The sequence below is a fragment of the Pelmatolapia mariae genome, linkage group LG16_19 (genome assembly GCF_036321145.2).
Source record: "Pelmatolapia mariae isolate MD_Pm_ZW linkage group LG16_19, Pm_UMD_F_2, whole genome shotgun sequence".
NCBI classification, from domain to species: Eukaryota; Metazoa; Chordata; class Actinopteri; order Cichliformes; family Cichlidae; genus Pelmatolapia; species Pelmatolapia mariae.
This window is the reverse complement of record NC_086241.1, coordinates 58407328-58434811: the sequence shown is the minus strand read 5'-3', so window position 1 is coordinate 58434811 and position 27484 is coordinate 58407328. Positions and strand designations below refer to the sequence as shown.

The 27484-nt window shown below is 39.1% G+C and overlaps 1 protein-coding gene across 3 annotated transcripts; it reads left to right on the top strand.

The window, feature by feature from the left end:
- The first annotated feature begins 264 nt into the window (after positions 1-264).
- On the top strand, positions 265-26130 carry palm1b (paralemmin 1b). 3 transcript variants are annotated; one of them, XM_063498780.1, is made up of 7 exons: positions 265-1094; positions 13271-13329; positions 16254-16296; positions 16984-17064; positions 21420-21535; positions 21868-21938; positions 22193-26130. In XM_063498780.1, the coding sequence occupies exons 2-7, from the start codon at positions 13283-13285 to the stop codon at positions 22570-22572; spliced, it is 738 nt and encodes a 245-aa protein (XP_063354850.1). In that variant the 5' UTR covers positions 265-1094; positions 13271-13282; the 3' UTR covers positions 22573-26130. The 3 variants fall into 3 exon arrangements, with proteins under 3 accessions (XP_063354850.1, XP_063354851.1, XP_063354852.1); XM_063498781.1 differs by having other exon boundaries at positions 13228-13329; XM_063498782.1 differs by lacking the exon at positions 13271-13329 and having other exon boundaries at positions 271-1094.
- The last annotated feature ends 1354 nt before the right edge of the window (positions 26131-27484 follow it).

The following is a 27484-nucleotide window of genomic DNA, read 5'->3' as shown; positions in this document are numbered from 1 at the left end:
AAAACAGATGAAAATACAGAATAATGTAGACACCCATATCTCGTTTACTTCTTTCACACAAACATTTATGGCCTAACCACCTCAAATGAATTTGCAGACCATAAATCTATGAGAAAGCAAACTTGAAAGGACAAGAGAACATGTCTGGAAGTCTAGCACCACCTACTGTATACTGTGTGCAGGTGCAACATGTTTTGGATGATTAGAGGATGCAGATGTCAAATAATTGGATAAATAAAATGTAAATGATCGAAACTGAGCAAACAGCTTAAGTATACACTGATTCCTCCGAGTGTTTCTGACTTGTTAAAGAAACAGCAGATAGATGGCGACGAAATCCCATTTCAAACCCGCTCCTTGAGCCAGTGAAAGCATTCACCCTTCAGCATGCGATTCCTCGTGCAAAAAATTTCAAGGAGTCTTGACACTGAGCCTTTTCACCACTAGATGGAGTAGACGGAGAAACAGTAAAACTGGAAAGAATGGCGCTCTCTCCTCTAGTAGAAATCCTGGATGTGGTCCCAGCCTCAGGCTGCACGTACTTTTGAAGCACCGCTGAAGCAGACAGCCCGGTTCCTTGCACGTCATATGGTGAGGCTGGAGCAGAGCCAGCAGGGCCTCGTTTTTGGAGAGAAGGACCCTTATCTTAGTCAACGTGGTGCGCAGCCAGGGCCCCCTTTATCTTCGCGGGGCTGGGAGGCGTATCCTTTCCCCCTCTGCACTCCCCTTCACATACCACTCTGACTCTCTCTCTCTCACACACACACACCCGTACCCTGACTAGTCTACAACCTGCTTCAGACGACGCCCCACAACCCATGAGATTCCCACCCAGCGCGGAACCAAGTCCGCCGTGCGTCTTTTTCGCCCGAGAGGAAGCCATCGGTGTCTTATAATTGCCGGGCCGTGCGCGCAAGCTGCCCTCGGCATCACCTCTGCGATAGCACAAGGGGTGCCATCCAAAAGAAGAAGAGAAGGGGGGAGGAGAGGAAGGGGTGTGAGAGTGCTCCGAATTGACGCTCGCAAAATAAACAACACGACACCTCGTTTGGAAGACGTCTGCGGCGGGAAGCAAAAAGGGATCTGTAAACTGAGTAAGTCGTGATTTTCAGTGTGCTGCGGTTGGTGATGTTTTCCTGTAGCTGACCTGCTTTTGGTGATTTGTCCAGCGGCTGGTTGTGCAGCGGCGGAACATTTAAGCATCAATCCTGTGCCTCGGACACGAGGGCTGACATAGAGGGATGAGAGAGGGTGGATGAAATATGCATATCTAACAAAATACTGGCTGTTTTGTAATAGTGAAATTCCTTACTGTGTAAGCACTGTGCAGCTGCATTAATATGCTATGAGGTTACAACTCGTAATCACAGGAGGCGCAGCATCCTTCAAGACAGATAAGAGCAAATTGAAAATAGCATTGCTTTGGCTTAAGTCAGCGGCTGAGAGTTACTGAACATCTGCATTATTATGTCATATCATCCTCTATTGCATGCCTAGAGGGCCGCCTTACACTACTGTACTTCCAATGGGGGCGACAGGTGTAATGGGAAGACGTGTTTACGCGGATGCCTTTCATGATCCGTCATGTAATATCGATCTGATGTGCGAAGCAAGTGTCTCTTTATTTGTTGTTGTTGTTGTTGCTTCGATGGTGAATTTCCAGTGGAGCCAGCCAGCCGTGCATGGCCGTCACTGCACGGGTGGAGAGATGCTGACTGGTTACAGACTGGAGGAGAGGAGAGTAACAGGGTATTCTGTGTGTGTTGTGATGTGAGCAGTCCCCTCCAACATGGCGCGCATGAGCTGATAAACCTTGGCCATTACATACTCGTGTCTGGAATTTACACCGTGCAGTGGATGAGGCGCTTGGCTTTGTAGTAGCGGCGAATGAAACTCTTAAATAGACGACGTTAGCTCAAATGAATCCAGGCGCAGGCTGCCAGCCGTGGCACAACCTGGCTTCTCCATCCTCCCAGAATATCACGTAGCCCGGGCTTGTGTGTGTTCTTCTGCTTCTATTCCTGTCTGTGAATAGAACAATGTCAGCTGGACCAGCTCCTTAATTTTTGCCCTGATTTTTTTTCTTCTTTTTTTGTAATTACGTTTGATCACAGCATGCATAGGCACAAACGGACAAAGTGTGTGTTTTTGTTTGGTCTTGTGTTCATTGTTGCTCTGCGGGGCTTGTTGACTGTTGTAGAAAACACCTTTGTTGACAAGACCAGCCCTTGCGTGATAGCTGAGAGTTCATAAACATAAGGGATCATGATTTCCCTGAAGTAGCACAGCACACTCTTAGGTATGTTCCTCAAAAAAAGCTTAAGAGACACCTGTTTGATTCTTATAAATGCTGGGGAAAAAAGTGCATCAGGGGGATTGATTTCTGAGGTTACTTCCAGCCAGACATTTTATCCTCTTGCTAGGTCAGCCATCGCCATCAGAGAGATGTTGAAAAGGAGACAAAATTAATTGATTTCAAGTCCCGAGAGCCTGTTTGCTTCACAATGAACATCAGTCTTTATTGTCTAATAGTGTAATTGACTAGTAAATAGAAAATAACGCAAAATGTAATCCTCACCACTTAAGTATTAATAAACGTGTAAGACTATAGATATCAATTAGGCATTATATCATTTAATATTCTAAGATTTTATTCGTAAGATTTAAGATAATTAATTATCTGGTCAAACATTTAAAAAGAGGTTGGATATTTGGTTTATTAGCAGCACTTCCTGCCTTCTGTTGTTTCATTTCATTTTATAAGCAGTTAAGTCCTAAGGCCCCAGCCAGGCCACATGTAAGTGGAGGGTCTATATCCAGTTGGCTGCTCTGTGTCGTGTCAGCAACTCACAGTGGAGGCGACAGCACTTGTCTTGCCCACCCAAACATTATCTGACATTATGACTTTGGACAGTCACATTTCTGTCTTTGTCTTTTTGAATTCTGCATACGTGCAGCTTTGTTTGTGCATTTCTGCCAGTCATTTTGCATGTATGAATGGAACAAACAGATGGATTGTTCATGCGTGTGTTGATGACTGTGCCCTGCACTGGCAGGCTTGGTACTGGGATGGGTCTGCGTTCACCAATTTAGTTAGGGGAAATGAGCCTGGTAACTGGAAGGTCATTCATTCCTATTCATGGCCAGTCAGTGAAAAAAAAAAAAGGCGAGGTGAAATGTGAATGAGTAACACTCTTTACTCTCAACTAACTGCAATCAAAGTGCCTTTCGAGAAGCCAAGAGGCTAATAATAGAAATCCTCATTGAGACAAGTCATAGTAAGCAGCATCCAAAATACACTTACAGTTATAAAGTCACAATGACATAACCTGTACAAATTAAAGAGGTTATAATCAGCATTTTCAGATTAACATTGGGACACATGACCATTTTAGTGTTATTCATCTGATTGTTTTGCTTTCCCCCCTCCCAGATTTTATGTTTTGCTTCATTGTCACCACATATAGCCAGTTGCAAAATGCAGGTTTTCAAACAAAGCAACTATGATGAACAACTGTACACTACCTGCCCAGTGCCAACCCAAACAGACAGAACTCAGTGAGCAGTTGATGAACATTTAGTAGTTATAAGTCTTCCCTTAGGAATACCGATGTGAATCAAATGACTCCAAGCTTATCAATTCCTTTTATTATTTTCTGGCACTTAAACATTGCAATAAAGTGGCGTCACACTCTTGGTACTTGACTCATATGCAGCTCTTACACTGTTGTCAGACTCTCAGATAATTCTCAGATAATAAAACAGCTGTTTTGATGCAAAAAATAAAATAAAAAACCTGTCTAGACCTGCACAGAAAACCAATAACAAATCAATAACATAAAGACTCAGACCTATAAGCAGAGTCAATACTGGCATCAGTATAATTAAAATCTTATCAGGATCCACACTAACTGTTTGTATAAATATCAGTTAATGCAGGTTTCATGAAAATCTTTTGTCTTAGAGCGGTGTGTATGAGTAAATAGATCTAATTTAACGTAGAACCCTCGACAACTGTTGGGTTGCAATTTCCTAGAAGTTTTGCCAGAATTGGGTGGTACAGCATTATTACAAGTGGACAAGAGGCCTCTCATGGGTTCACATCCTGCCCTGAGCAAATAGCCCCAGAGTGATGGATATTGCCAATTACCCTCTCTGACCTTGCTGTCATTAAGAAACCATTTATGCAGTGGTTACAAAATCAGATCTGTAAGCTAGTCGTGGAAAATGAATGTCATACATTCCAAATGTCTTTAAACTTACTGTCCCATTCTGAAAGATGGTATTGTAGGGCAAAAGAGGAAGTGGAAGTGAAAGCTTGCTCAGCAAGCATGCAAAGTGATATGGAGTAACATCTGGGCCGATGATGATGATGTGAGATATTCTTAGATAATGCTTTGCAATCCACCTCGCCCTTTCTGTCTCTGTTTTTTTTTCTCTTTTTCTTAATCTCTGCCTTCTCTTTTCCTCCTGGATAGTCACTTTTTCTTTTTCTTTTTTATGACTATCTCTTATTACAAATCCCCCTCCTTGCTGCTTTGTCATGACAGATAAGGCAAAAGAGGATTTGTTTTTTTCAATCTCTTTCCAGCGGATAGTGTGTCTTCTGATAAACTGTCATTTTTAGCCACTAAGTCATTTTAATCTCAGAGGGAAGTGTGCTCAGCAGTATGTGTTTGTACATTTGTGTGTGTGTGCGCCTGTGTGTGTGTGCCTACTGCCCAAAACATGTGCACTCCCACATGCTCATATGACTGTCATCAGTGTTGTTGCAGAGATAATATCAAAAGCCCTATTGATAAGCAGTAGATCACCCTTCGTTTTGCTCTGCTGATAACCTCATCTACAGGGTGCACACATGGCAATATGGTTTAAGGGGAGGAAGTAGGATGAATATTAGTCCTTGTCCCCTTTGTAAATCAAACTTTTTTTTGTGAGAAGAGATTGGACAGGCTGATCTTGGACAAACATACTTAGTATAAACAAGTCCTTGAGAGCCTTGAGTAGATATTGGGATCATGCCATAAGGGAAGACACCTATTAGGCCTAATGGTTCCTGCATTAACATAGAAAGGCTGCTCCCGTAATGCAAGTCCATAGGTTTCCGGATATATAGAATTTGCTTATTGACCAACAAGAACACACCAGGATGCAGGAGACAGGCCACTACTGAAATGGGTTTTCTGTAAGCATAAAGACAGTGTTGTCAGCAGGTCATGTTACACTGTTTTTGCAAAAAGGCTGAAGAACAAGTCAATAATTGGGATCACTATCCTGTTCTTTACTCATTCTAGCTTAGGTTTTTAATCTTCTGTCCAAAAAGGTTGAGCTTTTGTCCAGAACTCTTATTCATCCTAGGAACTGCTGTTCAATAGCAAGACCAGGCCTCAATCACACCTACAAATATTAAACAATGGCTGCTAAGATCCATTGATCAAATATTTTTTCAAGGAGAGATTTTTGTCTGTTAAATATTCTGTAAAAATAGTGAAAGAGGACCAGCTAAATTGTTTGTTTTATCCAACTAGCAGTATAAAACAATTTCAGCGACGTTTCAGAAAAGTATAGCATAAAATCCTCAAATGTGAGAAGGTGGAACTTAGCAAATATGATTTGAGTTTAAATCACATGGCAAATAATCTTCTGAGTAATTCATTTAGGATGATCACTGCTCTCATTTTTTAAATTGTGGTTATGAACCTTTAGGTCATAATTTACAAACATCTGCAATTTTCCATCCCAGTCTTATTTGTGTGATAGCTTGGCTCCTTCTAACGAAACTGGGCTTCCAATACAGAACAAAATGTTTCCCAGGTTCAGAGTTAAAAGAGTTCACCTTTTGCTATACCGATTGCCACTCCATGAATTTTGATGATCTAAACCAGCGGTCCCCAACCCCATTTGGTACCGGGCCGCGAGAGTTGAGACTCGGGTGTGAAATGTATGGTTTTCAGGGTTTTTATCAGTTTTTAGCGTTATTTTGTTATCGTTTTTTTCGTTAACTCGGTTTTCCTGGGTCTTTTCACGTGTGTTATGAATAAATCTTCTTTTTTTCGGTACCGGTACTAGTTTTATTTTGTTGTATTTATCCGCGACACCTTAAAGGCCGGTCCGTGAAAATATTGTCGGGCACAAACCGGTCCGTGGCGCAAAAAAGCTTGGGGACCGCTGATCTAAACAGTGATCCAAACGTCAGTCTTCATTATATCCTGTCACACAGGTATCAGTGATATTAAAGATCCAGTGTACTGTGTATGTAGTATAGTTCTACCTTTGACAAGCTAAACCTGCATTCTGACCTCTACAGCTATAATCAAAACACTCGGATCGATCATAAAGTGTCACAGGAGTTGTGGACTCAGCATGCACTCTGTGGATATCTAAACATTAACAAGCAAAGATCAAAACTCATCAGTTTTGCAGCGTAGCATAATGGAGGTCAAGATCGGTCAGATGAGACTAGTTGATGAAGATTCCAGGGAGAAGCAGCACAGGGTAGGGACACTGCCTCTGTTAAAGGTTTTTCATTAGGTATTTGTAGAAGGCAGAACGAGGAAGGAATTGGTGGAAAGAATGTGAGAGTGGAGATTTGTTGCACATTAGGAACTGAGTAGAAGAAATACTGACCTGTCTGTATGCCTAAAAAATGTGGCCATTGTTGAAAAGTGCCTGAAAACCTAGATTTTTCACACATTAGAGTTGGCTGCATCCGAGTATTTCTGTAATTTTCCAAAGCGAAAATTTCATATTGACTTATTGGCCAGCAGTGTGAAGGTTGAGAAAATAAGGCAGGGTTACGCAACACCTTCTCCACTGCCTTGTGTCACAAGTTTGAGAATAATTGCATACAAGAAAAGATTGTTCCCATTTTTGTGCCATTATGATTGCTGTGGACTGACGTCAGTCTGTGACAACAAGTTTTTGGCTACTGATGGAACTTGCTTGCTCAAAGCATATCTTTTTTTTCCTTCTTTTGGCTGCTCGCTTTAGGGATCAACACAGTGGATCATCTGCCTCCATTTCACCCCATCCATAGCATACTGTCACACAAACTCTGTCTCCTTCACTATGAATCTTCTGTATGATCTTCCTCTTTTCCTCCTCTTTAGCTCCATATTCAGTATCCTATTTCCAGTGTATTCACTGTCTTTCTCTGTGTATGTCTAAACTATCTCAGCCTTGCCTTAATCTGTCCCTCTCAAATACTCATTTCGAGCCATTCTGGCCACTCCCACTGAAAAAACTTACCACCTTCAGCTTCCTGTCATATCCTCAACCTACTCTTAAAACTTCTATTTTTGTGACCTAAATTAAGGTAATCTTTCTTAACTAGCTTAATCTCTTTGTAATGCCATAATACCCATTGTAACTCATTCATGTTTAGTGTTGTGTTGCTTATTTTATGTTTCCTTAACAATTTTCCATTATAGTTGTTGACTTTGAGTGACATGAGTGGCCCCAATAAATAAACTTCATTAATATTGCTGTTAGACAATACAAAAAATAACACTTTCCAAACTGGTGAAGGATTTAATACAAATGTAATTGAATTAATTATTTTTTATAACTAGAAGACCGTATGAAGAGCACATGGTCTGCCAAGGCTAATTCACTGATGTACCATTTTAAGCAAGTGAAATTTAGCTGAATTTTTGTTTGCCCATGCTTCACTTCTCTGCCAAGTTTAATGAAATTTGTCTTTTTCCTAATGTTGCCAACAGACAAACCGTAAAAGTGCTTAGAGCGGTCAATAAGACTAGAAAAGTGATACATAAAAAGCAGTCCACTTTGACCATTTATGTACAGAAGAAAAGACAAAAGAGTCATAAAGATCACAGGAATACTTTTGAGTGGTTGCTCATTTTTTGCTAGAAATCCTGCCACTACATACGTAAAGTCAGGATTCATTCATTCTTGCATGCTGTTGACACTGAAACAAGTAAGACATCAGAACTTTCCCAGTTTCCCCCGTCCCAACACATGTGTCTCAGTCTTTGTGCGACTTGCCATTTGCCCTCTCGACATAGATGTTACACAGTAGTTCACTCTCTTTTGTGCTAACAGAGCTGTTATTTATGGCTGGCCTCAAAGGGAAAGGACTTTTGCCCTCTGACTCCTGAATACTAACGCGTGACCTCAGCGGACTTCCTTTAGTTTTTATAGGCACTGTACTGTTTATATTTGGCACAATTTGTATTCTGCCTGAGATAGAAGGATGCAGAGCTGCGTGTGTGTTGGTGGTGGTTGAGAAGTCTTGGTGTGTATATGTGTGTAATGGCCTGGGACAAGTGTGTGGCTGGGGCAGAGAGGCTGGGAGGAGTATTGTTGTCCCTGTGCTCTTTTGGCCTGAAGGAAGGAAGCCGTGGAAGTGGGGAGTAGAGAGAAGGAGAAAGAAGGGCCACTCCGACACAGTCAGTGTGATTGGATTCGAGATCAGTTTCCTTTTCCAGAGCGTTTTAGCGTTTCTTAAATGCAGGGTCTGTGTCATTAACTCAAGAGTCATTTTCACCATCATCCTTCTTTCTGAAGAGGAAACATTTTCTGTTATTTTGTCTGTGTCTGGCATGCTTGTTCTTTCGGAAGCAGCCAGAAATGACAGTCTTGCTCACATCTGGGATTTCTCCAGATTTGCAGAATAAATAGTATTCTGTTTTCTTATTTTTTTGGCTTGCAGCCGTTTCAGTCACCTTTTCTTTTTTCCCTGGGTTTCTTTTTGTGATTGTGTCTGTGTGTACCCAGGAGTTTCATTATAGCTGCAAAATATTAGTTTAAAGGTTCTCGCTGTTATGAATTACAGCCTAAGTTAGCAAATGTCTTGTTTATTTGTTGTAACTTGCCATTAGTGGCAATACAGTATAAGAAAGAACAGCAAAATTTCTTCTGTCTTTCCTCTTTTTCTGTTTGGTCACTTTCGGCACCAGATCATTGGTGTGATTATCAACATCTCACTATAGGAGGTTTTCATATTTCATATTTAAAAAAACAACAACAATCCGATTGTGCACATGGCATAGTAAAGTAGGAGGATGGAGTATAGAGTTAAATTGGCCATGTTCATGGTCATATATGTAAATATTTCAGTGTGGAACATGTCACCCAGTGCGTGCGGCTGGCTCATTGATGTTTGGGGAGCAATTTTCGAACAGCAGCGGGTCTCTGTGGACCACAGAAATAAGCGTCGACAGGATTTAACTATATAAATGATACTTTTTGGCTCAATTAATTGCTGGCTTTGAGTGTTTCAGACAATTTGTTAAGCGCTTTGCTCTCAGACTGCAGGATTACTTGTGGTTCCTAGAGTTTCCAAACTGGGAGGCAGAGCACTGAATTATCAGGCCACCTTCCTATGCAAAAAGCTTTAAGTCTAGATCCAGGAGACAGGCACTATCTACTTCTTAAGATCAGGCTTAAAACCTCCCTTTATGACTGAGCTTATAGTAAGGTGATATAGAAATATCACCAGATTTAACTTTAATTAACTCCAGTTATTAACTATCATTTGAAAGTGCTCTTATCCGTCTTTCTCTCTTTGTCAAGGGACCTGATTCCGCCTGGTCCTAATGTGCAGTAGGTGTTCAGTTCAGTATAGGTGCATTAAAGTGTTTACTACCTAATGAAGAGCAGATGCTGCACAAACAAGCTTTAAATAAATTTGTGCATCTGAGTATGTGTGAGCGTAGGAGGCATGTTCAGAATCAGCATGTTGGATTGCCCAACAGGTGTTTGTTTAAGATAATTCGAGGTAATGGGGACTGATACAATCTGCCACCGCTGCTGACAGAGAGCAGACCTATTGCTGTCTGGAGTCAAAGAATAGCTATTCTCTGTCATCACATATTGGAAATTCTCTACAGCAAACTTGATTCCTTCTACAAAGGCAACATGTAAACATTTAAAAAGTGGTGTTTTTGTTACAGAAGGTAGAATTAGTTTGATCAGGAAGAGATGAAATGGGGGGGGGGGTTTAATTAGAAGAACCTAATGTTGATTTTATGTATCTTAATAATTAAGTGGAATGAAAATACTTTCTTTACCTTTGAAGGAGTTTTTTTTTTTTATCCTAGTAAGACTTTATGCCAATATAACACCCCCAACAAAGATATACCACTGGGTTATAATTCATTTACATTTATGGGCATTAAATTGATTACTTTTAGTGCATTATAGTGCAGTTAGAGTATGTAAAGTGACTGCTGGTTCGAGAGGACCATGAGCACAATGCTATTAGAAGAGAGGATGCTGTTGCTGTACACTGGCAGTTAATGTGTTCCTGGAAATGCTACAGAAGCAGTGCACTCAATAGGGAATTGGGCTGGTCATTAATGTGTTTCTCAGACTTCTTCTGATATGTACCTACCTTTACATATTGTCAAAAATGTGGTTTTAGCTTGCTGGTTGTCTCTAAATCCGCCCGTTATGATCCATCCATCGCTTAGTCTTGTCTGAGTGATGTTTTTGATCTCTTGCATTTATCTGTGTCAGGCAAACCAGTCTCTTAGTGACTGTCTCCCTCCCTTGATGTCTTTCTCTGTCATAAATGTAATTACTCTTTTTACTGTGGCAAAGATGGCTGCCTGCTTTCCTTTCTCCCTGTGCGTCAATAATTTATGAGAGAGGCTGTAGGACATAGGCCCCCAGTGTTCCAACAAGGTAGACACAGTTTTCCAATATGTCCTTAAAATTTCATTGCAATATTATCCCAGAGGTTAGACAATCAGGACTAGCACTAACATTTGGTTTTGGACTGTTGCCTTTAAGTCTTGCATGCACAAGATTGTAAGCATTATTCACTGTTGCTAAATGTAGATGTTTAGATGCACCTGACAGTGACTGGATTGTTATCAGTACTTTTTAATATCACCTGATATCATGTCCATCTGATTAAATCTGGATTTTAGATTATTGTTGTATTTACGTTTTCACAGTCACAACTTGGTAGTCAGTTGAGCAAAAAAAAATTATCTTTAATGAAACTTCCCAAATAAAAAGCACTACATGAATACTGGCAGGATAGAAGCAAAGTCCACACATAGTAAACAGGCTGGACTGCTTAAACACAAAGAAGAAACTGTAAGATGTTTTCACTTGTCCACTCACTCATCCTATTTATTGTTTGCTAAAACCAGCTAAACCAACTAGTGTGCAGAAAGCTGTTGATACATTTCAGACACTACCGCTACAGAATTCTTGTCTTTGTAACTAAAACATGGGCAGAATATCTGTATCACAATTGAGGCCATCCTGTTTTTAGATAAATGCATAATACAACCTTTGTACAACTTTTAAATTAAAATTCATTACACTTATCTATGCAAAGCTAACTTTATTTACAGTGTGCTTTAGCTGAACTGTATCCAGCTAGGACAGCTTGATGGAAACTGATGTAACTATATTACTTGCTGATGTTTAATATACTAACTGCAAATTAAATGTTTTAAAGCAGCAGTAGCTCACTGGGCAATCACAGGGAAAGAAAATCACATGGTTCTCTTATTAAGATGGTCAGCTTATGTAGTGCTCATGTGATAAATTTGTTTTCAGTTTCAGTTTTTGACAGTGCAACACTGAAATGGATCAAATGTCAACAAGACAAATGGATGGCAAACAATGTGAAAAAAATGGTCTAATCACTCAATAGTAACCCAATTAGTAAACAAGTGGATAATTACAACGAAGCCAATTACAAGGAAGAGCATCAAAAATAAAAAGTAAACAGGGAAATACAGAAGAACTTAGAGAAGTCTATTAGCAATGCTAATGCTCAGTTAGCTGTTTAGAAATGCTAACTGCCAGCTAATTTCCAAGAGTTAAGTGCAGGCATAGAAATTGTATCACTTCCAGTCTTCAGTTTCCAGCTACTAATTTCACATTTTTTGTAAAAACTATAAATGACAGCGTATTCAAACAAAAGTAAACTTTTCTTCAATGCTAAATATTATTTTCATAACAACAAAAAAAAGATTAAACTTTATAGTGTCCCCAAAATTTGAGTAAGTTGCAGGATGTCCTCTCACTGAAACAGCTGAAGTAACTGAAAATAAAGTGCTCTGATACTGGAAAGAGGTGCAAATAACTGTTACTGTACACCAAACAAAAGAACCTTTAACAGATTTCCATAACAAAGGTCATTTACTTAAATAATTTTCTAGTATGTTTATAATTTCACCAGATAAAAGGTCAGCCCCTTTCTGTTTTCTTGTCTCCATAATTTTTCCTTGTAACTGCTCTGATCCTTTGAGCTCTGGTTAGCTTTAGCAGCTTTGTTACTTTCTTTAAATTGTCCATGTTCGTCTGGGTGAAGATTAAGTGTCTCATTAGGTCTGTTCTAACACTTTGTGTCTTAACTCATAGTGAAGAGCTTCCATTCCAACAACCTGTTAGAATGCGAATGCAACCATTTGCCTGCACCACAGTGTGCATGTTGCATAATCTGACATAGATGAGGCTGACCAGCCGGTCACCAATCAGAGCCAAGAATGCTGAAAATTGACTGATTTCAGTCCGTAGCTGGTCGATCAGCTCATTGCTAATAAAAGTCTGTAACTTGCACATACATAGTAAAATTATGTCCAAAACCTGTTATGCATAATTACTTAATAAAAACAAAAACTACATTTCTGTGTGACTAAAAAGCAGTTGAAATTGCAAAAATTTCTTGGTGATTTGGCACATTTCAGGTGTTCTAAATGTGAAGCTGTGAATGGTGTCTCTATCCTGCATTTTTAACAAATGTATCAAACAGTGGTAATGTGTTCATTGTATAATTGCTGTCAAGTTCAGCTGCGGGTGGGACCTGCTTCTTGACCTTTTCCACATTAAGATGTTTGGTCCTTTAAAAACGACAGAGGTCAGCTGCTCCTCCCTGGTCAAATTCCACCGATGAAATGATTCAGATGAGTTTCCAGATGTGCACTAATCTAAGGGCCCATCTTCCACTATAACCTGAGGGATGGGAAGGGACAAAGGCTTAGGACAAAAATGCGCTATATAACGACGCCAAAAAAAACTATAAACATAATTAATATGTTTTTTAATTTTGTTCTAAACAAACAATTATAAGCAAAATTAAGATTTGCTTTATTTTTGAGAGTGCAATCTTACCACATTAAGCCATTTAAAGGCTGATTTGACTCAGTACATCCACATGTCTGGATCACTGGGGAAAGGAAGAAGTTTGGAAAAATGTGTCTAGACGGTACAATATGTCTGTGTTTGTGTGTACTTCAGGAGGTGATCAGATGATTGTGGTTCTTACTTTCTCCCCCCCAAGGGTCTCCATGTGATGGTGATGTGGCTCGATGGAAAAACAGAAGAGGGAATGGAAGAGAAGTGAGCTGTTTGATTATATGTGTGTAAATGCACAGGAAAGCCAGTAATTGGACATGTTACAGATTGACCTTCCATTATGCATGCCTAAGTCTTAGAGGATCAATGGTTGCACACTGAGCATGAAAAAAGATGCTTCTTTATCTTTTTTAGGTCAGCGCTGCTACCCTGCATGCCTTTGTGTGGGAAATAAAAATGCAGCCGCAAAAAAGGGTGGGATAGGAGGGATGTGAACTGGTGATATGCTGCATTTTTCCACTCACAATCCAACCTTTGTATGTACTAAGCTGAGAAATGATACAATCTGTTACAAGCAGGGATGCTGTTCCTCGTTCCTCATCAACAACAACACAATCAAACAATTTTAGAAATGTTACTGGCTTTGCTGTAGGTTAGGTTGACAGCTGTTTTTGTCATAGCTGTTTTTAAAAAGATTGGATTAGATGAGTATAAAGATGATGAGCCCATATATGTTGTGGTAAACTTTCATTCTGGTCTAGAGAGAGCACAACATTCCTCTGTTCTCCATCAAATGCTTAAGCAACCAGAAACTCTAGTCAGAGTCAGAGAAGTTAATTTCTTCTCTGGGAGTAGAGAAAATGGATAATTTGACACCAAGTCATTCAGAACCTGTATTTAATAAGTACGTTAATTCTTGGGCTACTTTGATCACTGTAATGTTTCTAAAGATTCCTGCTATTATAGCAAATTATATCTGTGCAGGGGTGTAATTTTATGTGGCGAAAGAGACATACTTCCCCTTAAGGTTTTATGTGAATCACCTTTTTAAATGTCACCTTTTAAATGTTTTTACAGTACATAATAGTAATAATTTAAATTAGAGATGAAAAACCAAAAAGTCATTAGTTTGCCCTACGGATGTAATTCTTAATTAGGACTGCAACTTTTCTTATATTTTTTTAACATTGATTAACCTGCCTGCTGATTTCCTGAATAGTGGATTTTTATAAAAAATATTTTAATTTGTTATTTTGTCTAAAACCTAAATGAGACATATTGTGTTTGTCCTCATTTTCCATCATTTATAGAGTCAAATGAAGGTTTACAAAGGACTCTATGCAGTCCTGTGACAAACTGAGCTCATCCCAGGATTTGAGAGCTTGTAGAAACACCTCTAGAGCATGTAGATCTTGTATATGACTTTATCAGTCTTTTGAATTGTTGTGAAGAAATTTTGGTCTATTCTTCTTTTCAAAGCTCTTATTCATTTATGCACAGCTCTCTTAAAGTCCTGCATTTCAATTGGGTTAAGGTCTGGACTGTGCCCCTGCAGTTTTTTTCAGCCATTCTGTTGTAGATTTGCTGGTGTACATGCAGGCATTGTCCTGTTGTATGACCCAGTTTTGGCCAGCCATTAACTTTTAGATACATAGCCTTATATTTGAATCTAGAATACTTTGATATATAAAAGAGTTTATGGTTGAGTAAATAACTGCAAACTGTGTTAGTCCTGTGGCTGCAAAAAAAGCTCAAATCATCATCCTTCCACTACCGTGCCTGACAGTTAGGATGAGATGTTTCTGCTGATATACTGTGTTTAGTGTTCATCAAACACAGCATTGGCATTGTTCCAGAAGTTTTGGGGTTTGTTCACAACTTTTCAAACCTAGGTCGTGCTACCATGGACTTTTTAGAGAGGAGAGGCTATTTCCTGGCAACCCTTCCAAACAAGCCAGACATATTCAGTCTATTCCTAATTGTACTGTCATGAACTTAACGTCAAGTATCTGAGTTTTTGGTTGCTTTTTGTTTGTTTGTTTGTTTGTTTGATTTTTGTTTGCTTGTTTTGTTTTTGTTTTTTGCACAGGTTTTTTTTTTGGGGGGGGGGATTGCACAGCCTGACCTTCAGATTTTCTGTACACGTCCACTCCTGGGGAGATTGAGACTTTGTTTGAATACAAACTTAAATAAAACCAGCAAATTGCCAGAACTGTATCATCCGTTTACAGTCACATAAATCAAATCTCGCATTTATTAAAACAGTAGTTTTCTCACCTAGATGTTATATTTAATGTAAGAAGTAACGGACTAGTTGTAGTTTTTAAATGGAAGATTATATCCCAATACATTAGACATAGTTATAAGAGAAGTAATTCCCTCTCAGCACAATAATACTTACCAAAATAAAACATGTGTGGAGACATTAGCTATTATTGTCACATAACAAGTGCTGTCCTTAGAGAGCTGAAAGTAGTCAGGGTTAAATATAGTATATGAATGTATCAACGTCATAATATCCCGTATATAGCACTCACAGTTGTTAGTGAAGGTGTCTATAGCTTGCATACTAAAATCCTTGTACTGAATTCTTGTACCCAGCTGATTCTGTCTTATATAGTCTTTATAAATTTAAATTTTCCAGTCTGGGATCATGAATTTATCACTATGTTTAATTTGCTCTAGAGGTCACGATAAGTGCTGCTTTTTCGATCTGATAATCTCAACTATTTACTACAGAAAAAGGTGGAACTCAGTGCAGGATTTATCACTTTTTCATAGCAATAGCTTTTTCCTATCTCCGTTAAGCAACAGTGTGCAGTCTTTTCCCTCTGGCTTTAAGTTTTCATCTGTCCATCCTCCATCCTGAAGCTCTTGTCTGGAACTTATTAAAGCAGGAATCTCCAGCAGAGCCCTCCCTGCACATTAGCATGCCTGCACCAACTTTTCCTGACTGGAAAGAGACTGTGATTTAGTGCCAAACAGAAAGATATTTAACCTCAGTCACTGAGAAATCACTGGAAGGTAAATGACCAGTGAGCAAATACTGGGGTCACAGAATATTGCTTGACGCTGTGTGTAATATCTGATGTCGCTGGTCATTATGAGGCGTAACTCTTTTTCCCTCCCCCTCCTCCCTTCTCTCTCTCTCTCTCATGCTGCCCCTTAACTTGTCTGCCCTTCATCAGGATGGCTGAGGTGTCACATGAGGAGAGACTCCAGGCCATCGCTGTAAGTTATCTACACACATAGACACATTCTGCTTTCTATTTTCTATTTCATACACACACTTAGACACACACACACACAGTGCACATCATGCACACTGATGGCTGAAGAAACAACAAATCATTGCTGCTTGTCATGGTCTGACTGCCAGTCTTAATGACTCAACCTTTTAGATCCCATCTCCTTCATCCATTAGAGGACATCAAAAGCTAATATAGTAGCTACAGCTCACTGCCCTTTTCTGTCTGTTCCTCTGTCTCTGTTCATCTTTTATACTTCACAAATGTTTTATTGTCACTTGTTGCCTTTTCTGCTTTAACATCCAGGTGTCTGTTTAGCTAAATTTTGTATATTGCAATCTCTTTTTTATTTTACCTGTGGCAGATATAGGGAAACACATTTATATTACTACATGATATCAGTTTAATGCCAGTACTACATTCCTATGCCTATGGTCAACAAGCTGTATGTATGTATATAAAAAATATATTGGTTGACTACTAAAGATGCCGTATATGCAGCTCTATTTATTTGAAGTTACTAAAATTCCCAAGTTGCCACACTAGTACCTCATAAATAAATATATAGTTCATATTGTTCTTTAAAGTTATGATATTATTTCTATTTCTAATCTTTGTAATATGCATTTGCGCATTTCCTAGCAATCTTAACGCATGTATATCATAACAGGAGAAAAGGAAGAAGCAGACAGAGATTGAAAACAAGAGGAGGCAGCTGGATGATGACCGACGGCAACTCCAGCATCTCAAGGTACACACACACACACACACACACACACACACACACACACACACACACACACATTCACAGGCATACACATTTTCCACGTATCCCATAAGAATACTTGGTGGTTGACAAGAATACACACAAGTATTGGTGTCCACAACACATTGATCTCATAGTATGCACAGGGCACTCTCAGTTACCTCCTGCTCACTACTTCATCAGCACATTTCCCCTGCTTCTCTTGCCGCTGGCCACATGTTTCCAGTTTAACTGTTTTTCCACCTTGTGTAGGCACATATTGAGTTTGTTGGATTTCTTCCAGGAAAGAAATCCATCCACCATTTTTTATGTGTATTTGTATATCAAGTATTCTTATTCCATTTGTTGAAGTAAGCAAATGAAATTCAGTTGGTATACAGAGAAGCTTGAGAGCTAGTTGAACCTGAGCAGTAGATTTTTTTTTGCATTCACAGTAATCATAGTACTAATTATCTTTGTTGCACATGTTTAAATGTTATTATTTAATACTATCACCCCCCATCTACACTTGTGAATTTCTCCATCTGCTACCAAAAGAGTGCTTGCAGTGCATAAACTGGGATATCTGACCCCAGCATCACATTGCTCATCCTTCGTGAACATGTCAGTTTGGCTTTGTTTGAAATGCACTCGAGCTCTTCACTGATAAAACTAATGTACAGTATGTGTCATCTGTACTCCTACATGCCTCTCCCTTCACAGAACTTCTAACAAGCTAACAGAAATACTGCCGGTCAGCCCTCTGCGTGTTTCTGGGATTCATGCTCTTACGTGTGTGAGCAATGTTAGACACCCACACAACATTAAAATCAGCAGTTCCCTTCAAATATATCTGTCCAACATAGTGAGATACTCCCCAACTGCTGCTGTCACGGAATGTTCAGAATGGATAACAGATAATACCAAAAGCTCCTCCACATGCTGTTTATACACACACACACTCATGCATGTAGACACACACTCATTATATCAGAGCCAAGGTTTTTGTCAGCGTATGTGTCAGCGTTATCAAAGCTATTTCAGCCACCGACAATTCAGCAGGTCACAGATAAGAGCAAAGGTTGAGGTGTGTATTTGCCATGTGCACATGAGTATGTGTGTGTGTGTGTGTTTCTAAAAGTGACCTGTACTGTTGTCCCTGTGTGCTCCTAATTTTTCTATTTTCCAGGCAAACCATTGTAAGTGTGTATCTGTACATGTCGCGTCCAGTTTTGTGTAGGTTGCTTCATAAAGGAACACAGAAGCTCCAGACAATGCAGTGGGCTTTAGCAGAGGAAACAGATTTTTGTCCCACTCCCACCAACAGGAAACAGCTCTTACACCCACCGCACCCCACTTTGGTCTCACACACACACAGAGGGGAAGTGTAATCATGCTGTCCAGGGTTGTTAGAAGGCTCTTTGTGTGGACCACAGCAAGTATTCTTGACTCAGAGGCAGACCGATGTGGAAATCCTAATGAACGTCTTAGCTTACGCAGTACATTTTTTTAGGCATGTACCCCACCATTAAATCACACTAGTACATGATTAAACACACACATATATGTACACAGACTTGCACGCTTAGTGCTGACGAAATGGTAAGATGATGTATTAGCGTTGTTAACACAGAAAATGTGGTGAGATATGATTACGCTAACAGGAGTCAGCAGTCAGTAAATGTCAACATGTTTTCTTAAAAGGAGAAAAGCAGTTGGCAGAGGTGTGTACAAGCTGTGATTTTTCAAAATAAAACAATTAGCACTCACAGCTAACAGACTTTTACAAAGTTGGGAAAGGAGAGCATGCATCAAGCGAGCATTTAATTTTAAAACCACATCTAAACCTCATTCATTTGAGGTTTAAATGTCACCAAGGACATTTGCTTAACCTGTACAAGAGACAAAGGCTAAAAGTACCACATTTAAGCTTTGGACCGCTAAGTCACTTTCGCCATCCTCTTATTATACCACAGACATTAGCTCAAAATGAAAATGAAAGAAAAAAAAATCTAAATCCTCTGTTTGATGAAAAACTTTTATGCTACACGGACCAGAGAAACTTTATTTTGACAAAACTGACTTTTGGATAGATGCACAATGTGATTTGAAATAAGCTTCTTCTCTTTCCAGCTGTTCATAACATATCCATGTGTGGATGGATGCTTGTCTGCGTGTGCGTATGTCTGTATCCCAGTTCCGCCCTTTGTCTGCTACGTTAGCAGCTTTTACTCCAAAGAACAATGGAGAGAGAGACATAGCTTCAGCATTCCTAGCTTTTCAACTGTTCACATTGACTTGTGTGTGTGTGTGTGTGTGTGTACGGGTTCGTACTATCCTGGTGGGGACCAAAATCTGACTTTTACTATCCTGGTGGGGACTTTCTGCACCGTGGGGACCAAAATCCAGGTCCCCTCGGGGTTGAAAGCAATTTTCACACTCAAAATGCGGTTTTACTGTCAGGGTTACAATTAGGTTATGGTTAGGTTTAGGGTAAGGGTTAGGGTTAGGCATTTATTTTTAATGGTTAGGGTTAGGGTAAGGGGCTAGGGAAAGCATTATGTCAATGGGATGTCCCCACGAGGATAGCAAACCAGACATGTGTGTGTGTGTGTGTGTGTGTGTGTGTGTGTGTGTGTGTGTGTGTGTGTGTGTGTGTGTACGGGTTCGTACTATCCTGGTGGGGACCAAAATCTGACTTTTACTATCCTGGTGGGGACTTTCTGCACCGTGGGGACCAAAATCCAGGTCCCCTCGGGGTTGAAAGCAATTTTCACACTCAAAATGCGGTTTTACTGTCAGGGCTACAATTAGGTTATGGTTAGGTTTAGGGTAAGGGTTAGGGTTAGGCATTCATTTTTAATGGTTAGGGTTAGGGTAAGGGGCTAGGGAAAGCATTGTGTCAATGGGATGTCCCCACGAGGATAGCAAACCAGACATGTGTGTGTGTGTGTGTGTGTGTGTGTGTGTGAGTACTTCCATATGCAAGAGTGAGCACATTAAAGTGATGTCAGGCACTGGTGTAGTAGGGTGTGGCTCATGAGAGCAAGCAAGATTCAGAGAGTAGTAAGAGGGCAAAGCAGGTTTAGATTCAGTGCCCAAGAGACCATGCAGGACTGAGGAATGAAGAGTGTTGAATTACACAGTGTTAAGTGTGTGCTCTAAAGCTCTGCAGCTGGATGTCTGAAGTTGAATTACTCAATGGAGAGGGTAAGATTTTAAACAGAACAGCAGATAAAAAAATTTAAACACAGATATAAATTGAGGGAGATACACCCTGACATTTGCAACCCTTTTTAGGTTCCTAAAATTTAGGATGGGCAAAGAGGCATATGCTACACGAGAGAGGAAGGGGGAGGGTTTTTTTTTTTGGTAGAAATTCTAGTTGCATCACTGGAGAGGAATTCGCATCAAGCACATGTCCAGATTTTCAGCCTAACTTGTGAAAACAAGAGCTTTTTTTTCTAACACTTTTCCATATGGCCAGGCAGGGTTGTCTTTTGCTGCATGGTCCAACAGCTGCGAGTAAGACACACTGTTATATTTACCTCAGAGCACGCCAAGTATTTGCTTTGATATTAACTCATCCAGAGGATGGAACGTGGATGGGGATTGAAGATAAGAATACTGGCCTGTTTGGAAAATAATAAGGAATAATAGTAGTCACTGTTAGTTTTCTAAGCTTTTCATAAAGATATTACTTGGAATGAATTAAGCTCTAAGAAATATTTGATCTAGTTCAAGATTAGAGCCACTTCCTTTTTTATCTCCCAGCGACCTCTCTATATACCCATTCCTGTCTTTAATTTAGTATAATGATATTAAATAAATGTTATTTTTGATTTTCCAGTTTGATACCATAAGTCCTGATCCGCTGGCCGGGTGCCATTTAATCCACTTGGCAAACTATTTGGCAGCAGTTAAAGTGTTTGACAGAATCCCTGAGTTTCAGCAGTCAGCAGAGAAGTACGAGACTGCCTGGCAAGAAGATGTTGTTGCTTTAGATTAACTAAAGAGTTCATCATTAGTGTCAGAGATAGTGTCACTAATCTCTTGTGTAAGAAAGTACATCAATGTCCAAAGAGAGGCTGACTCAGTGCAGCATGTGGAGAAATTGAGGTGCTTCTAACGATTTAACCACTCAACTTGTGCAATAATAATGTATGCATAAAGATAAGCTCCTTTGACTGTAGCAAGCATGCACACAAATGCATCAACACCCATGGACACATCAAGTACATGCACAGTAAAACTATATTCCTTGTCTTACCATTGCTAGATCCATTTTATAGAACATAAGTTAAATATTTTGGATTACCTACACTCTATCTGTGTTCTCAACATCTATATTATCCTTGCAGTCAAAGGCACTGAGAGAGCGCTGGTTGTTAGATGGAGCTCCAGCAGAGGAAGAGACTCAGAAGCGTCTGCAGGAGGACGAGGTGAAGACCAAACTTTTGGAACAAGTCATCCTCAGGTGAGCATTTTAAATCCCCCATATGTCTCATTTTTGAAGCAGTTTATCCATTGTTATTCTTTTATTTTGAAATTAACCGGTAAATTGCTACAATATTAAAAAAAAAAAAAACATGAGTAGCAAGTAGCAGTGCGATTTAATGGTGTTTTGATTTGCACTCAGAGTTTGCTCAAATATCATAGAATTTGTGGTCATGAATGACCCACAGATTTTTTTTAATACTTCATTTCTGTGTGTGTGTGTGTGTGTGTGTGTGTGTGTGTGTGTGTGTGTGTGTGTGTGTGTGTGTGTGTGTGTGTGTGTGTGTGTGTGTGTGTGTGTTTCCGAGCCAGGCTTGAGCAAGAGATTGAAGAACTTGAGACAGGCGTACCAGCCAATAAGGGTGTGGCCAAAGAAAATGGAGGTAAGTTTGGTGCCCATGGCAACATATTGTATCATCACATGGGAAACCATGGCAATGCAGCCTGAGCCCAAGTGTCACAAAGAGAAAGTGTGCTCATAATAACCTCTTGATTTACTCTGTTAAATCGGTTCTCCATGCCGGAGGTCATTTAAACAATATTTCCTTTCTTTCTTTGTCCTACTGTCTTACCCTGACCACACTCTTTTCTCATGCACTTCCCTAATCTCTCAACGATGCTTTGGTGCTCTCTATAGGTGAAAATGGAGTAGTGCAGACCTCTGGTCAGACACCCAAGAGAGAAGTGACAGGGATTGAGGCCAAGCTGCTCGGCCCTAGTCCTGACCAGGCTAGTGCAGACAACCCAGTTACTCTAGTGTTCATGGGCTACAAGACCGTGGAGGAGGAACAGGAGACTCGCACGGCCTTAGGAATGGACGGGGTGGATGGCAATGTCAAAGCTGAGTTTGTTGTGATCGAGGATGGGGAGGAGAAAGCGGGCGGAGACGCAGCCACAGAAGAGCAGCCTCCACCTAACGGGAGCATGGCAGAAAAAGAGAAGCCTAATGAAGGTGGGGAGGAGGGAGAGAAGGAAAAGGAGAAGAAACAGACCTGCAAATGCTGCACGGTCATGTGAGGCGTATGTGCGTGCGTATGTGCGCGTGGGTGTGTACACACTTTCACCTTTGCAGGCATGTGTGCCATTGCATGTGTCTGTATTTGCAAATGTGTGTAACTTTTTGTTTTTGTGTGGAAGTGTGTGTATCGGGACTGGGAAAAAAACAAAAAGTACAGTTACACAGCCAATATACCAACAATGAGAGCCAATCCAAGCTCCAGCTACAACAAGAACCACAAAGACTCATAAGTACACTTTACTCTATATTCTTTCTCTGATATGTATTTGACTTTTGATTTCTATTGATATTTTTCTATTTTTCTGTCTTGACATTTATATTGTATTCAGTATGTATATCTTTATTATGGGACTGTGTACTGTAAGTTCATTGTTACTATTGTTGGGAAAAAAAGAAAATGTATTAGCTCTCTGGACTGTACTGCTACTCAGTTGGGAAAATCTGGAAACTTTAAATCATTTAAGTAAAAAAAAGCAAACTATGAAGGACACAGATACTTAGATATATATATTTCTCTGTTTAGGCCTAACAACTATTTATCGGTCAATTTCATATTGCAATATTGTCTAAGATATTATTTTAAATAGTATTTTAATATATTGATATGAAATTATGTTTTATACAATGTATTTATTGTTTTTGGTTCTCTGTATCATCTTCAACCATTAACTGCATGTAAGCTTGTAAGCACTACCACAGTCGCGTCACACTCATTCAAGTGTCTGTGTTTTCTTAGACTCATACGTGCTCATATCTTTAGTCACGCAAGTCTTTCTATCAGTAACAGTAAGTATAATTGGCATTGTTAGAGATATGCATTATGTCGAAAAATACAGCAAGGAGACAAAGATAAATAAGATCACTAACTAGGTTGCAAATCACAATAGTTTCGTACTGTATGTGGCACATGTACATTAAGATCACGGCTGTTGTGTTTTTTGAATGCAGCTCTGTTTCTCAAAACGTTGCAGCGCTGTGCAAAATGTAAATAAAACCAATGCAATGATTTGCATGTCATTAAAACTGTACAGTTATTGAATAGTACACGATAAAAAAGGTTAAAAAAATACGATTGTATTTTTGAAAATGTATGCTCATTTTCAATTTGACTGTAATATACGGTTAAACAGTACATGAGTGGGTATAAAAAGTGCCTAATTCCTTTAGAAGTAAAAGATGGGAAGATGCAGAGGGGTTCACCACTCTGTAAAAGTCTGCATAGTCAAATAGTTCAACAATACAAGGAAAAGTTGAAAGAATGTATTAATCTGTTCGCAATTTAAAAGCCATAATTGGTAACATGGAGTGCTTTTTGCACATGGCTTGTTTAATCTGTGAAGGCGCCATTAATGCTGAATGATATCTACAGATATTGGAGTACCATATACTCCCAGCTAGACAAGGCCTTTTTTAAGGAACACTGCCAATACACATTGTGCACATATAACAATAACATGGGCTTGCTACAAAGGAAATGAGTCCCGGTGCTAAAGTGCATCTAGACGTGTCACTCAATTTAAAACATTTGCCGTATTTTGCTACCAGAGCTACGTCAATTGGTCTATCATACATAAAATAAAAGGATACAAATAATTTGCTCTTCATTGCATTGTATTTTATTTACTTTTTGAAGAAGTGTTTCAACATTTTTAGAAAAGGCTTGTAAGATGAAATCACTTTATGATTAGATTCATGAGATCATTACACAGTGTTTAGGAAGGCCTAAGTAATTTTCTTCTTACAACAGTAGAATCAATGTATGTCTTAATGAGGTAGCACTGCATGAAGCCTTGCAACTGTTTCAACTTGTCACTTGTTAGGTCTGTAGCATACACTATCACATTAACATGAATGTAAATCCAGGGGTTAAACTGGGATTCATCCTAGCATAATGAGAAGAGGAGGGCTTGCTCAGCTCACTATAAAAAAAATAGCTTTTTGTTTTTATGTACCAAATAAAATTTGATGAATCAGTAATTTCACTGTGTCTTGGTTGGCTGGTGGTTTCTGTTCTGCTTATACTCCCAGTTTAACCCCTGATTCTTTGTGTGTACACCTGGGTCTAATCGTGCTTGAGTAGATTTACAGAGAAAGAAAAGAGAATGAGGGCATTTGAGTAGATTTTTTGCAAATATTAATTATATCTTTGGACACATTATAAAGACTTCAGCTTTATCCGGGTATCCAAGCATTTAGCTTTCTTCCACTATTATAGATAGTTTAAATTCTTGAAGAAAAGCATCTCAGCCACATTTAATGGTAGACAAAATATGCATGTACACTATAGCAATTCAAAGTAAAAAATCAGATGTGTTTGGCAGACATATGCAGTTCTGGATGAGCTTGGTCAGTAAACTGTGCTGCCAATGCTTCTCCTTCCCCAGGGTCATCCATGTCACTGAATCACCTAAATGTCATCACCATTATTTCCTTACTATACTGTTTCATTGTCATTGTCAAATCATAGCCACACCTTCTATGCTTGGAGACACGCAGTTAAAAAAAAAAATCTCTGAAGTTGGTGCTAATCCAAAATCTTCTCTAAAACTCTTCATCCACCAACTATTGTTCAACCTGTCCCATCTGTCTTACTCAAATTGCTGGTAAGGGGGATTCTACTGTCTCCTGCTTGATGAATAAGAGTCTTTTTCAACCTTCAGTGCCAGATGCATTCTCTCAAGTCCTGCCTATTTTTAACATCAGAGAAATGATCCCTTCTTACATTCCAGAGGGAAGACAACAGGCATGGATAAGTTATAGTCTATGTATAGTTCAAAAATAATTGTACAACTTTATTTCTTATATTGCCTCTCATCCTTTTTTTTCTATGGTCTCTTTGCAAGGCAGTATGTCGTATTTGATGTGTGTATTTTTAAAAAACAAAACAAAAAAGATTACTACATCTGTGTATTGTCGGTGCCTTTGTCAGGTTCATTTGACTGGACTTGTCTGTCTGATGCCATTTTCAGACCAGGGTTTTTCTTGCTGTGCTCCTGGTTACGATGACCCACTTGGAAACACTGCCTTCTACTATGAAGTGTCACTAGTATATTCGAATACTACACTCATTCTTTAAGTGATAACTATAAATGAACACAGCTAGGACAATTGATAATATGCAAACTACTGTTAGAGTCTCCAAGAAACTTTGTAACACGTCTTATGAACTTCTTTAAAATTGATGACATCACTTCAACTGACAGATTTAAAGGTTTTTGTTTGTTTTGTTTTGTTGTTTTTTTAATTCCAGAAATGCAAGAATCTCTAATCAAAACCAACCTTGACCCGATGTTTAACATTATCTGGGGATGCAAACTTTATACAGAAGACTAACTGATAGCCTATGTATATACAATACATGCACATGTGTATGTCTGTATGCATCTGTATAGATAGAAATGCATAAAATTGGTGAGCTAAAGCTTTGCTTAATAGTGGGTCTCCAGGGCAGCAGCAGAAAAATCAACCTTGTGTTAAACCAATGCCTGTTCATCTATTCTGTGGTCGTCTAAATGTTTAATCTTGAATAAAACTATTGTTTGTTACAGCAGGTCAAATTGAGTGTGTATGTGGTAACCAAATATAAGCTGAACAATGTGTGATTTTGCCATTTGAAGGAGGCACATATGAGTACAGGACACCCTCCTGAGGAGATAAACCATCTATTTATTATTGGGCTAACTGGGTAGAAAAATCAAGAGACAAGAAGATGAAATTGAACAATAATTAATGAAAAAAATATGAAGCAAGAAGAAATAAAGTTTAAGGTGGGATTTAGACAGTTGAAGTAGTCTGAGCATGCGCGATTTTAATTTCTCTGTCTTCTGACGTCATAATTTTGTAGCGTGCACTACACAGAACATGCCACTAGGGAGCATACATCTACTATTTTTTAATTTCGTCATTTTACACTGTTGTAATAAATTCTATTAAGTGTGTGTGTGTGTGTGTGTGTGTGTGTGTGTGTGTGTGTGTGTGTGTGTGTGTGTGTGAGAGAGAGAGAGACAGAGAGAAAGAGAGAGAGAAAGAGAGAAAGAGAAAGATTAGAGGGTTAATTAGGGACACTAGGAAGAGTTGGATGCATTTTAATGGCATTCATAAGTAGGGGGTTAAGTATGCATTATTCAGCATAACTATAATTGTCCTGCTTTATCCTGCATACATATATTACAATGTTTATATCAGATAAATTGAAATCTAAAAATGCTCTTGAGGTTGTTAGAAGTGTATTCCCTTTGATGAAACAAATTTTACTATCGTGTTGTTTTGAGGTTATACTGCTGACAGAAGCATAAACAAAAAAAATGTCCCTGAATGAACCAGAAGGATATAGCTAGTCATGGAAAATAAAATCAAATGGTAAAAGAGAGTTCTAACACAATTATCTATTGAAGTATGGAGCAAATACATCTTGCAAATCAACACTAAAGACAAAGCAAAATCTAATTGCTGCCATGCTATCAGTCACCAGTAATTACCTTTCTTCTGTGTTGGGTAAATGGATGCTTCAGCTATCCTATTATGAGCCTAGCATTAGGAAAGGTATACTAACATAATAAAACAACATAGCTCCCTTTTTATTGTAAAGCCATCCCTACTTATCCCACTGATGAACGTGAAATTAAAACGCAAACCTCAGTGCAGCAGCAATGTTTTAAACCATCAAGAAACAAATCAAAGCACATACTACATCACCAACTGTGACAATTTGCTATATTGTATGAATTAAATAAAGTAGAGCTAATTCTGTTTACTTATACACTGATTAGGTACTTTAAACTTAGTGTGTGTGTGTGTGTGTGTGTGTGTGTGTGTGTGTGGTACTTATTAGAGTACCTATATAGCTGAGAGATTTCACCTTTTTGCTTTTACTTTTGCACATTATATATCGACAATAGATCTATACTTAAC